General features: G+C 52.9%; 2 protein-coding genes across 8 annotated transcripts; both read right to left on the reverse strand.

Moving 5' to 3' along the window:
• Nucleotides 1-209: 209 nt before the first annotated feature.
• UCN (urocortin) lies at nt 210-2302 on the reverse strand. The gene is made up of 2 exons (XM_069580299.1): nt 1038-2302; nt 210-772 (listed from the first exon to the last, which is right to left on the reverse strand). The coding sequence occupies exon 2, from the start codon at nt 757-759 to the stop codon at nt 370-372; it is 390 nt and encodes a 129-aa protein (XP_069436400.1). The 5' UTR covers nt 760-772; nt 1038-2302; the 3' UTR covers nt 210-369.
• On the reverse strand, nt 1960-11893 carry MPV17 (mitochondrial inner membrane protein MPV17). 7 transcript variants are annotated; one of them, XM_069580297.1, is made up of 9 exons: nt 11836-11893; nt 11308-11380; nt 10567-10658; nt 4995-5110; nt 4685-4777; nt 4495-4590; nt 4212-4244; nt 3903-3955; nt 1960-2894 (listed from the first exon to the last, which is right to left on the reverse strand). In XM_069580297.1, exons 4-9 carry the CDS (start codon nt 5100-5102, stop codon nt 2825-2827), a joined length of 453 nt encoding a protein of 150 aa, XP_069436398.1. In that variant the 5' UTR covers nt 5103-5110; nt 10567-10658; nt 11308-11380; nt 11836-11893; the 3' UTR covers nt 1960-2824. The 7 variants fall into 7 exon arrangements, with proteins under 7 accessions (XP_069436398.1, XP_069436399.1, XP_069436396.1 ...); XM_069580298.1 differs by having other exon boundaries at nt 11776-11855; XM_069580295.1 differs by lacking the exon at nt 10567-10658 and having other exon boundaries at nt 11836-11887.

Here is an 11893-nt window from a genome sequence, read left to right on the forward strand (position 1 = left end):
AAGAGGGCAGGGGGGTGGGGCGGCGACACTGGGGCTTGACTTCCTGGAGACTTGGAGACGATGGGGACCCCAGGACCCTGGCAGAAAGCGGTTCTCACGGAGCCCTCCCACAGCATCTGGTTCCCTCTCGCCGGCCTGGGAGACCCCACTTCCCCGCGGGCTCACACCCTTCTTCTGTGGCTCCCGGCGCCCCCACAACAGAGGCCAACGGCTCTTCAGCACTTTTATTAAAAACCGGTAACGCGGAGAGTGCTCAGGGTATCCCTAGGCCGCTCTAGCCCTGCAGGACTTGGTCAGTTCCTGTCGCTCACGTCTCAACCCTGAGGTGGAGCATGGGGGTCGAGATTGTCGGGGCCCGAGACCCGCCGATCACTTGCCCACCGAGTCGAATATGATGCGGTTCTGCTCGGCGCGCTCCCTCTGGCTCTGCGTCCGCGCGAGTTCCAGCAGGGTCCGTAGTAGGTGGAAGGTGAGGTCAATGGACAGGGGAGGGTCGTCTCGTCGCGGCCGCTCACCTGCCGTCCTGGATCCCCATCGGCCCTGCTCCGCCCGGCGGCGCGGGAAGCGCTCCGCCAGCAGCAAGAGGAGAGCGTGGGCCCCGCCGCCGTGGTTCCGAGTCCCGGGGCTCCAGCGCAGACTCGGATCTCGGAACCCGGCGGCCGCCGCCTCCTCCTCTCGACTCCACTGGCTGCTCCCCGGGCGCAGCTGTGCCAGGAGCAGCAGCGCGGCCAGCAATGCCGCGCGTCCCGCCGTCCTCATGGTCCCGCCGGCCCTGGACACACAGGGGCAGCGCAGTGTGAGGTGCGCCTCGGGCAGTCTCAGGGGACGCCGCTCCCCTTCCCGAGCACGTCCAGCGCCCCTGCCCGGCCCCTGCGACTGCCGTCAGGTGCCCACAGCCTTCCCACCAGCCCCAGCCGCTCCCAGTCCTGTGCCACCCTTTTCTCCCTCCCTGCCTCCTTCTTGGGGTGTCGCGTTGGGTGAGCTGAGCGCTGTCCTAGTGCTGAGGGAGTCTGGGCAGACGCGCAGAAGCCACTCACAGTTCGCAGGAGAGCAGAGCCTCTGCACCCTGCAGGATGGAGCTCCAGTCTCTGTCCCTCGGGGAGGGCTGAGGGCGCCACGGGGAACACGGGGTCTGTCCCGGGACCTTCGCCAGCCTTATATAGCGCCAGAACAGCTCCGGCTGACGTCAGCGAGGAACATGCACTGATTGTAGAGCAATGACGGCCGCAACTCTGAGTCCGACCCTATGGCTGCGAGACCCCAGGAGCGCGCCGGAGGACACCAGACTTTGTGTCTCTGGAAATGACACTGGACTCAAGAGAAAGAGAAGCCTTCTGGGGCGTAAAGATTGCTCTGGGAGCCACGAGAGTCCTTCACTCACTTAGAACAGCCAGCAGGGACTAGGGGGACCGGTCAGTCCCCAGACTAGTCCAGATCTCCAACCTTCTCTGGAACAGGAAAGGGAGGCAGGACGGTGGTGCTGTCCATGGTGCTGACCTTGTGCTCAGCCTCTGAAAGGGGCCAGAGACCTTGGGGAAAATGCTGTGCTGCTCAGATCCAGTCCCTTGCCCCAACTATCTGTTCTATAAATGGAGGCAGTCAGGATGGCACTGCTAGCATTCAGCTACCACAATGGTACCCTACCCAAAAGGCAGTTTGAGCTGCCAGGATTCTTGATCTTATTCCAGCCCCAGGATCTAAATCCTAGGGCTGTCTGTCCGATGTGCCTAAAAAAGAGGGCCTCTCGAGCCGGGGTGCTTTCAGATAACAAAGGCTGATCCATCTGCTTCTTGGTTTGCCTCAAAGCTGAAGTTTAGCCAAGTTAAATTTTCTCCTGGGAATCACAGCAGCAATATTATTTTATCGCTGACCTCTAGGTTAAGATCACTGAGTAGGAAGTAAGAAAACTTGGCTTCTTAGTCTTTTTGAGCTGGTATAACAAAAATATCAAAAGCTGGGTGGCTTATAAACAACAAGCATTTATTTCATCACAGTTCTTGAGGCCAGGAAGTCCAAGATCACAGTACCAGTAGGTTTACTGTCCACTGAGGACCTGCTTCTTCCTGTCTTCTCAGGTGGCCTCTTTTGTAAGCATACAGACCCCACCAGGTCCCTACCCTCATGACCGAATCACTTCCCAAAGGTCTCACCTCTGATACCATCACCTTGGGCATTAGGTTTTCACCATATGAACTTGGGGAGATACAAACATTCAAATGATGATAGCACATGTTCGTGTTTCTACTCTGCCACTAACTCACAGTGTGGACAGGTCACTTTACTTCTATGGACCTCAGTGTCCTCATCTGTAATAGAAGATTGGGGTTTTGGGGTCTCCAGACTTCTTTCCAAACCCTGGAAAATGAGACTCCCCAGTCATTTTCTGCTGGGTCTTACTCATTGCCTCTGCAGCTTCCAGATTACCTATTTAGAAATATATTTACAGAGGCACCCTATAGAGAGTTTGAGGGGATCTCCCCCAAATTGGAGCTACACTGAGGCTGGGAAGGGTTAGGAAAACAGCTGTCTATGAAGACTGGGGAAAAGTGGCATCTTCCAGGATGAGCGTATAATCTAAAGTTGACAAAATGATGTTTCAACAAATATTTATGGAGTGCCTACTGTGTGGTGCGTTTTAGCCATTTCAATAGGAGTCAGGTTACATTTTAGAGTGAAATGGGCCATTTCAGGGTGCTAACCCCATTAAATTCTGACCAGCCACCGAACCCTGTGAAGACCAATGTGCCCACTTTGAAGAGGTGGTCCGATCCTTCCAGGGTCAAGGTGCATCACTACAAGATGGAAGTGACGGAGTGAAGCCGACTTAGAGCCGGTGTGCCTTCCAGGACAGGTAGGAGTTCCAGATAACAGCAACACACTGGACCACAGCCAACCTAAGGAACAGGGACAGTGGCATGAAGAAGAGGAAGTATAAGGAAGAAGCCAAGGGGAGAGGAGGGAAAGTGCAGCAGACAAAGGGTGAATATCTCCAAGAATGTCCAGATCTAGGTCTCCTTCCTTCAGCCCCCATGGAGGGATGTGTGGCTCAGATGAGAGGACAACCAGCTCAGGTGCTTGTGCTGGCCCAGAGCTCTGTCTCCTGGACAAGAGTCTCAAAGTTAACTGCCCCCCAGCAGCCATTTTGCCATGCATGGCTTTATCCATACTCTATCCAAGCTCCTTCTAAATACACATCTGTCTTGTACAGCTGAGATCTCATCTTCCAAAAATGTGCTGCCTGCCATATAAAGCAGCACCTCCTTCTCTTTATTTTAAATATACTTCACTCTAGTTTCAAAGAGCATTGCCAGGACTCTAAAGTTTGATTTGGTTCATAAGTCTGTATTCCTTTTAGTTATGCTATTCATGTCCATTCTGACCTTGTCTCCTCTAAGAGTTTCATGATTTCCCCTGTTCCCAAAGCCTCCTCACCTCCAATAATTTTAACCACTCATCCTGTTTCCACTATATTTATTTTTATTGAGTTTTCAGCCACTACCCTGATTATTTAGGATAAAATAATATTTTTCAGTGGACTAACCTGACCATGTTCCTACTTGACTCTGGTCTACCTTTCTGCCTAACCTAGGCTGTAATACTGTCCCTACAGTCAGGCCATCAAAGGTAGAGAGCCCAGGTGGGATGGAGATGAGGGCTGTGGAGCAAGATCCTCCCTAGGAAGATGAGATGTCAGTAGGCAGATGCTCTGGGATGTTCTATAACATAAGAGATTCTGAACAAAGTGCTCAGGAGTCTGAGGAGCTCTGACCAGGGCAGGGTGTTCCGGATGGGGGCAGGGGCGGGGCGTGTTATAAGGTAGTTCAAGGTTAAAAATGAGGATCACTTTGTCTCTGTTTGTAATATGCATCTTCCTTGAAGCGTGGGGTGGGGATCTGCCATACCTGTAATGAAGAGGAACCAGGTAGAAGTTGGCCAACTGCACGGCAGGCCAGAGCTACGAGAGAGAGAAGGGAAAGGTTGGGGGGCTGCCTCCATCTCCCAACGCCAGTCTCAAGGCCTTGCCTGCTCTGACTCCAGCTTCTCCAGACAGGAACACATGGCACTGAGTGAGTGCTTCCCTGACTATGGTGCCCACATGGGCATGAGGGAGTAATCCCAATGGAGGGATTTGTGTGTCAGGAGGACCCCTGATCCCTGGGCATTTCTGGACTCAAGAAAGCAGAAGCAGCAGCTGAGGTGCCAGCTCTTACATAGTAGTTGGTGATGAGAGCATCAGGAAAGTCCTGAGGAGACAAGAGAAGGAACAAGTGAACACCAGCACTTCCGGGCACCTTGGACCTCCCAGTGCCAACTGCCAACTGGTGTGAGTATCACACACAGACATCTGCTCAGAGAAGACACCACTGCACCACGGCGCCCCAGCTCCTCCCCTCCAGAGCTCGGCTCTGCCTGCGTCTCCACCCCGCCCTGCCTCATTCCCCTGGGTCTGCCGGTCCACCAGCCAGAAAGCATCCCCACACCGGGCCGGCTCACCCGCTGGAGTTTGGCCCAGTTGTCCTGGGCTGACAGTCCATTGAGGGTCCCAACCAGTGGGAGGAAACAGCCCAGAAAACATGGGGCAAAGCCCCCCTAGGGAAGAGAAATTAAAGTGCTGTGAGCACCTAAACCCTCGCCCTCCTGCAACACAGCTCACTCTTCCCAAATCCCTTTTCCTTCCACTCACCTGATCCAGCAGCATCTTCTTTAGTGCATCTACCTTGGTGGTGCCAGGAATGAGCCGGTCCAAAACTCTGTACCAGCCTCCTACCACAGGGCCCTGAAAGGAACTCCCAGAGAGGTGAACAGGGATGTGGAGGGGACACCAGGATTTTACATCACAAAGCTGCATCCTCAAGTATTAGAAACCAACCCCCAGGGGGAGGAGACACTCAAGGCTGGCTTAGATGTGAGAGGGTCCAATGGAAACCAAAGGATGACAAGGAACTGAGACCACTGTCCAATTCACCGGCAGCCCTGCTGTTGGCAAAACTTACCACGAAGCCACAGCCCAAGGAGGCCATTGTCAGGGTCCGGCCAGCTTGGTGTGCCCGCAGACCTCGCCTCTCCACCAGCTGCTGTGAGATCATGTCACCCAGGCCCATCAGAGACCCTGTGCAGGGTACACAGGTGCCATCAGGATACCTCCCAGGGACAAGCTGCCATCCCAAGGAGGGAGGTAAGTCTAATGAATGAATGAGGCTCTGGCACTTGGAGGCCAAGGGCTTCAATCTGGGGCAAACGGCCAGTCCCTTCCCACTGCTTCTGGGATGGTGACACCTCCCCAAGGATGGTGACACTTCACATGTGTCCTGTTAGAAACGGGGATGAGCAGCCTGGAGCAGGCCACGGCCAAGAACTCTGCAGTGAGCACTGAAGGGAAGTTAGCCTCAGAAAGTGCAGGTAGAGGAAGGTGAATCTGAGGTGCTGAGGGCTGAGAAGCATTGACTGTTGGTGGAAAAGCCTTCCAGATGTTTTTGTGCAAACCCCTTATTCCAGAGGCTTGGAAATGAAGGCCCAGGAAGTGGCACACAGTAAGTAGCAGAGCCAAGAAGAACGAGGTGGCTTGATTTCCTAGACGGTATTCCTTCCAGAATGCTGTACTATGAACAGATCATGTGCAGAATGGTAAGGAACTCTGTGGTTTTTTCTCCTCTGCTGAAGGCAGGACCCTGGCCAATGTCCTTCATCTTGGTTTTGAGAGTTTTCTCTGGGGAGAACAGCAAGAATAACTCTTTCTAATACAGACATACTTAAATGATCCCAGGCAGGGGATGACTGGCTGAGCTGCTAAGAGACCCTGCAAGGAAGGGTCCGGTCACCTCCCAGCACAGGCAGGTCGACTCAGACTTCCCATTCACAGCCTCAAACTGAGCTGCCAACAGGCACGATGGCCATCTCTCCTCAGGTCTTCGTACCCACTTGCCCTCCCCTCACTTGCACGGACACCTAGCTCCAAGCAGCACTAGTTGGACACCTACACCCAGAAACCAAGACAGAGAGCGTCACTGTTTACAGAGCCCCCCCGTCGGTGATGGCGAGTGGTGGTTTATAGCAAACACACCCTTCTAGGGCCACTTGCGAGCAACCGTATGACCTCCAGCTTGCCCATCCATCTCACTGAGTAATGAGAGGCCCCTCCAGCCCCACAGCCACCACTTTCACTGTGCCCTCAATTAGCCCTGGGCAAACACATCCTCATCCTTCAACCCCACTCCTTGGCCCGGAGCTGGTGCTGACGTCTGTGCTGGCTGCATACTCACTGCTCCCCGCCATGCACCCCCGGAAGAGCCCTGCCCATGCAGCCTCGTCAGAGGCAGCTGCATAAGGCTGAGAGCCGGGGCACCCACAGTGACCGAGGCTGCTGGCCTCAGCTGCTGGGACCCCAAGCACACCCATCAAGGCAGCCCTGCCTCTCCTCTCCCTGAAACTCCCGAAGTGGTAGAGGCTCTTTCCAAAACATGGCTAGCAGGGACAGAATCCTAGACGTGTTTGTTCTGTTATCTCCCACCACATCAAGCCTGGCAGGGACTCAGAAAATAGCCAAGGAGAAATGTCAAACGGACCACCCCAGGCAACAGGACTGCCCTGGGAAGCACATGGAGAATGCTAAGTCTGGCCTGAAGGGTGCACACTGGCTTAAGGTGTGAGAAGCAGCGGGGCTGAAGGTTTCTCCCTCTCCATGCAGTTAGCACTTAGCTCCGTGTTCCCTCTAACAATTTGGGGTCACCAGCTGAACACTCAGGGAAAGGAGGGAGCTGCTGTGGCCACGTGGCCCTGAAAAGGCCCAGGGAGGGTGGAACAGGAATAGAGTCGCTGCTTAAATGAAAGGACTAACAGTTTGACATTCTACTCTGGCAAGATGTTTACAGTATACAAAGGACTCTCACACATTTAATCTTCACAAAAGGTCTGGAAGATAGAGGTTACCTCTCCACTGAATGTCTTTGAGAGATGAGGTGACTTGGTAAGGAAGGGAGCTGGGGCCTGAACACAGGCCTTCTCTCAAGGGGAAATGGGAGGCCAGGAATTCCCAGCAGAGGCAGAGACCTGGGCTCAGGTGCCAATGGGCACAGAGAGGTTCATGTGGCTTCGACTCACAGGAGCTTCCTGCTCAAACAAGGGCCCAAAGGCCTGCATATCAGACATTTCCTGGATTAACACACTTCCTGTCTTCTACTCCCCAGAATGTGATAACCTCTGCTTCTTGTCACCCTGTGGGGAAGGCAAGCAGCAATACCCTTGGGAAGCAAAGAGTCGCAAAGAAACATGCATTTTCACTCTTCGTGGCTTACACAACACGCTAAAGGCACAGCAGGAGTGAAAACCAAAGTCCCTGACTTGTAGCCAGGTCCCAGAAGCCTACAGCCTTGGAGAGAAGTGGATTCCAGGCCCCCAAACCATGACCATCAGGCCTGAGATATTACCAAGTGAAAGGGCAGCAGCAGGAGTGGGGTGGTATAGAGCCTCTAGCCCTGTCTGTTCTGTCCATTTCAGACAGAACCATGCCCAGCTCCTTCTGTGCCTATGGATCATCAGGCCCCCTGGGCCAACAGCAGCTCTAGCGTAGTCTAAGGCTCTGGTCTAAGCCTGCATTTCTGGTCCAAGCGATTGTGTGAGCAGGAAGGGCTGGCATTTCGGATTCCTCATCCCACCGTCCCCAACCCCAAACCCAAACAGACCCAAACCACCCTAGGTTCAGGGAGTCCTCTTGGACCCATTTGGTTGGTTTGGACCCTCCAATGCTGTGGTTTCCCTTTCCTTGGACTTGTTTCTGGGGGATTGGAGCTGGAGGCCTGCAGAGACATAATGCCTCAGCCCCAATGAGGCAGGACAAGGGGCTGCCGGGCAGTGATGCCCCAATGCCAGGCTGGGCGCAGAGCCCAGCAGGCAGACGCTGGCGCGGCTGTGACATCATGCCCCTGGGTAGGTGCCAGTTCTCATGCCGTCACTCACCACCAGATTCAGCAGCGTGAGGGGGTAGGGGTTGGGAGTGCCTGCCTCTGAGCACAGATCTATCTGGGACCACCCTCTGCCAGCCAGTGGAAAAGCCCCAACTTCCCATGCCCTCTTCCTAGGCACAGGTGGGGGTAAATTATCTACTTTTCCTGTTTTGTTCCTCTCCTGGCTTTTGTGTGTACAATCTTAGATGCAGGAAACTAATGTATGAATGGAAAATGAAGAAACTGAGGGGCAGGAAGTTGGAATGAGGAGCAGGAAGCTGTCCTTGACTATGAGAGGCCTGAGTTGGCAGGTAGAGCTGCTGGCAGAGGGCCCAAGGGCCGTCTCACTTCTCTCCAGAAGTCTCCAACAATTAAATAGCTGCCTGGGGTAGGGGCTTGGTCTGGCAGAGCCCTGAGGGAGCTGAAGCCCAGCAGCGAGAGGGCAGTGCCCTCCCCATCATGGCCTGAGCCCTTCTCACTGGTAGAAAATAAGATACCATGGAGAGTTCCATAGCTCCTCAGGTACCTAAGCCCAGACCAAGCAGGATTAGTGCCCTGGGGGTGCCCCGCTTTTAATGGCAGCTCTATCATTGACCGCAAACCTAAACGTATGTCACTCCTCTCTCATGCCTCGGTTTCTTTCTTGGTTTCAGGGGCTGGGCTGAATAGTCTCTAATGTCCGCTGAGCTTGCATGTTCAGACTCCAGGGAAACCAGTGTCTGCAGAAGCTTCCACAGCAGCACTAGAGTGGCCTGAGATAGATGGAGTAGGGCCCTGGGCCCACTGGAGGCTGAAGGCTGATTCAGACTCTGCCCTGGGTGCCCTGTTCCTGACTCTGACTTGGCCCAAACTGGGTGTATCAGACACTTCTTTTGAATCAACTCAGATCTTTTTGATTCAATCATCAGTTTCAGTCACCACTGCAGTTCACCTGATGGGTCCTTGTCCTGAGACAAGGGGCTCACATGTGAGACAAGCCCCATACCTCGGGCAGAGCTACTGCTGGGGACGATGCCTGGGCAGTGTGGTAGAGCACAGAACACGGGCATCCATACTCCATGTGGCAAACTTCTGACCAATGTAGGATGGAGCTGGTGCGTAAAGGTTTCTCCTTGTCTCCAGAAAAGAGTAGTCACCCATAGACCCTAAGAGGCATTTCAAAAGAGCCTCTCAGTCAGTTTTAAGGGGATGAGTAGCCATGGGCCCTAAGCAATGTCCATTTGATAAAGCATCCTTATATTGACTGTCCCTTTTTCCCTTCTCCCTCCATGGGATTATTTCCTACCAAACTACCTGCACTGAAGCTGCAGACTCTACTTTCTGGAGAACCAAGGTAGATGGCTAACTTTACAGTCCAACTTTACAGCAAGTGGAACAAACCCAACCCAAACACCACTACAAAAAGAAGAGCTTCTTGTGCTTGGCTTGCCAACACTCATACAAAGGCCCAACTCCTGGAACCTTTTAAGTTTCTTGAACGTTTTTTGATTTCTAAAGTCTTTTCACAGAGATAATCCCTACACTGATTCTGTGAGGTCATATAACTAAATTCAAATTCTAAATCAGGAAATGAAGGCTCAGAGAGGTTTATCGTCTTGTCTTGACTCACAAAGCTAAGAGTTATGGCTCAGAGATTCAAATCTTGGTCTTTGAGCTCCAAGTCTGAAATCTCTATTCTGTTTTCCAGTGTGATGAGCTATCCCAAGGGACCTTAGGAACAACTGTGTTGGGATCTAAAAACAGCTCAGTGAGCTAAATCCACCTCCCCCCTTTATTTGCAGTTTGATTTGAATACACTGAGCAGCAGGGAAGGAAGATTCTGAAAGATTTGGGAAAGTCTGAGAAAGGTGTTAACTAGAGGTTGCTTCAGGCTGAGATGTTGGTACAGCCTCAGGAAGACTGGAAGTGTGGAGCCCCAGGGCTCCAGCACCGACCACCAGTAACCCCAGCTCAGCTACATAGCTGCACTTGGACCTCTTGGAGCTTTAGCTCCTACCTTGATCTGCTGCAGATCCCTTGGGGAGGGAAACACAAGGACGGTCCTTCCCCTCCCTATTCCTGATGGCCACGAGGGAGAGAGGGAGAACCTTCCTTCCAGCAGCTAGGGTCCCCAAGGGAATCTGAGGCTGGGCAAAGGGCCCAGCGTGTCAGTTCCCATCACAGCCACCCAGTCCAGCATGAGTCACCACACGCACAGCCAGGTGAGTCATGCCGGCTGACGGACACTCCGAGGACAGGATGGAGGGTAGCTGGGCACAGGAGGCTGGAGAGGGGCCCAGGGAGGGGCAAGACTCCTTGGCCAGTCACTCAATGAAGCTTCTAGTGCTGACGTGGGGCTATTCCAGTAGAAAGATTGCTGTTGAACTCTGGCTTTCAGTAGTCCTCCCATCCCTCACCCCTTTTAACAATCTTCCTCTCAGAAGCCCACGGTTCTCATTAGAATCTTGTTCTCTTCCTCTAAACACAGGCAAGACCTCATCATAACCTTGTGACCCTCGCACTGCCCCGACAGTTACAGGCCTTCCAGTCCCTCCCACTATAAAACAAAGCTTCATGACATCTCCTCTCATGGTAGCTAATCTGCAAAATAAAGATGATAACAAATGCAGGTAAATCACTGGGTTACCTTTGTGAGGTCGCTACTCAATCACTGGATTTAGAGCAATAATAAATCCTCGATTAGTATATTGTTTGAGGATACATCCATAGACAGTAAAACTATAAGACAAGCAAAAGAATGATATTAAACAAAATTCAGGAAAGTAATTATCTCTTGGGTGTATGAATTAGGGACAGGCATTCAAGGGGTCTCAAAGCTGGGTACAGATTCAGGAGTTTTCAGTTTAGTTTTATTTAAATGCTACACATATATCTTCATGTTTCTTTTGTGTGTTAAGATATATTTTCCAATAAGAACAATACTAACAAAAATAAACTGGGGTAAGAGTCTGATTCCAGCACTTATTAAGTGTGGGATCTAACATGGACTCTAACACATTGACTTTGTGGGGACCCTGTAAGATAATGTGTGTTCAAAGTGCTTTGCACACTGTGAATTGTTAAAGGAGCCTTTGTTTCTGTTCATCTTGTAAGTTAAGGGCTCCTGGGGCCAATGCCTTTGTCCTAAAGGGATGACCCTTCAGGTTTGTGAGGACTTTCAGATCCTACGTTATAGCGAGGTCACCTATGCGTACTTCTTTCCTTATAAACAGCCTTGGGGACCCTCCCTCCAAAACAGACTGGGGTGAGAGCCAATCTTTCAAGGACGTTGAATAGAAGCAAGAAATGAGGCGAGGGAGTGTGTGCAGCAAGCTGCTGCCTCCCAAATCAGCCTGCTCTGGTATCACCTAGGTCGCGGGACACTCACCAGCTGTCAGGACCTGTACCTTCCACGGGTGAGTAGTCAGAGCCCGCTGGTAGGCCCGCCAAAGTGCCATTTCCTGCCAAGCCGAGACGAGAGAGGGGTCACCCCCACTGCCCCTCCTCACAGTTAAAGAGACTTTTGTTTCTCCCTTGTGCCCACGCCTTCTCCGTCCCGCTCTAAAGGGGCAGAGGGTTCCTGGACAGCTTCCTGTCACAAGGGTCTCCTTTGACAATCGGGCAAGAGAAGAATCCCAGGGGCTGCCACCCTCTACCCCACCCCTATCCCTGGAGCAGAGATATCTGGGGTCTCCGTCCGGATCACACAGGACACGTCTGCTCGGACTTTCACCCAAAGCCTTGTGGGTCCTCAGATTCAGACTCTTAGTTGGCACCAGCCCGCATCCTTCCAGAGCCCAACTCCACGCCGGAAACAAACTCCCTGACTCCCAGAACCTGCAGCGGTCCCACGCACCCTGGGCGCTCGCGGGACGCGTCTCTTTGAACCGGTGACCAAGGATCTGCAGCTACTCACCTGGGCGCGAGCGCGGCCTCTCCCACGTGACCTGAGTGGGCGGAGGGACTTCCGCCCC

The sequence above is a fragment of the Ovis canadensis genome, chromosome 3 (genome assembly GCF_042477335.2).
Source record: "Ovis canadensis isolate MfBH-ARS-UI-01 breed Bighorn chromosome 3, ARS-UI_OviCan_v2, whole genome shotgun sequence".
Taxonomy (NCBI): domain Eukaryota; kingdom Metazoa; phylum Chordata; class Mammalia; order Artiodactyla; family Bovidae; genus Ovis; species Ovis canadensis.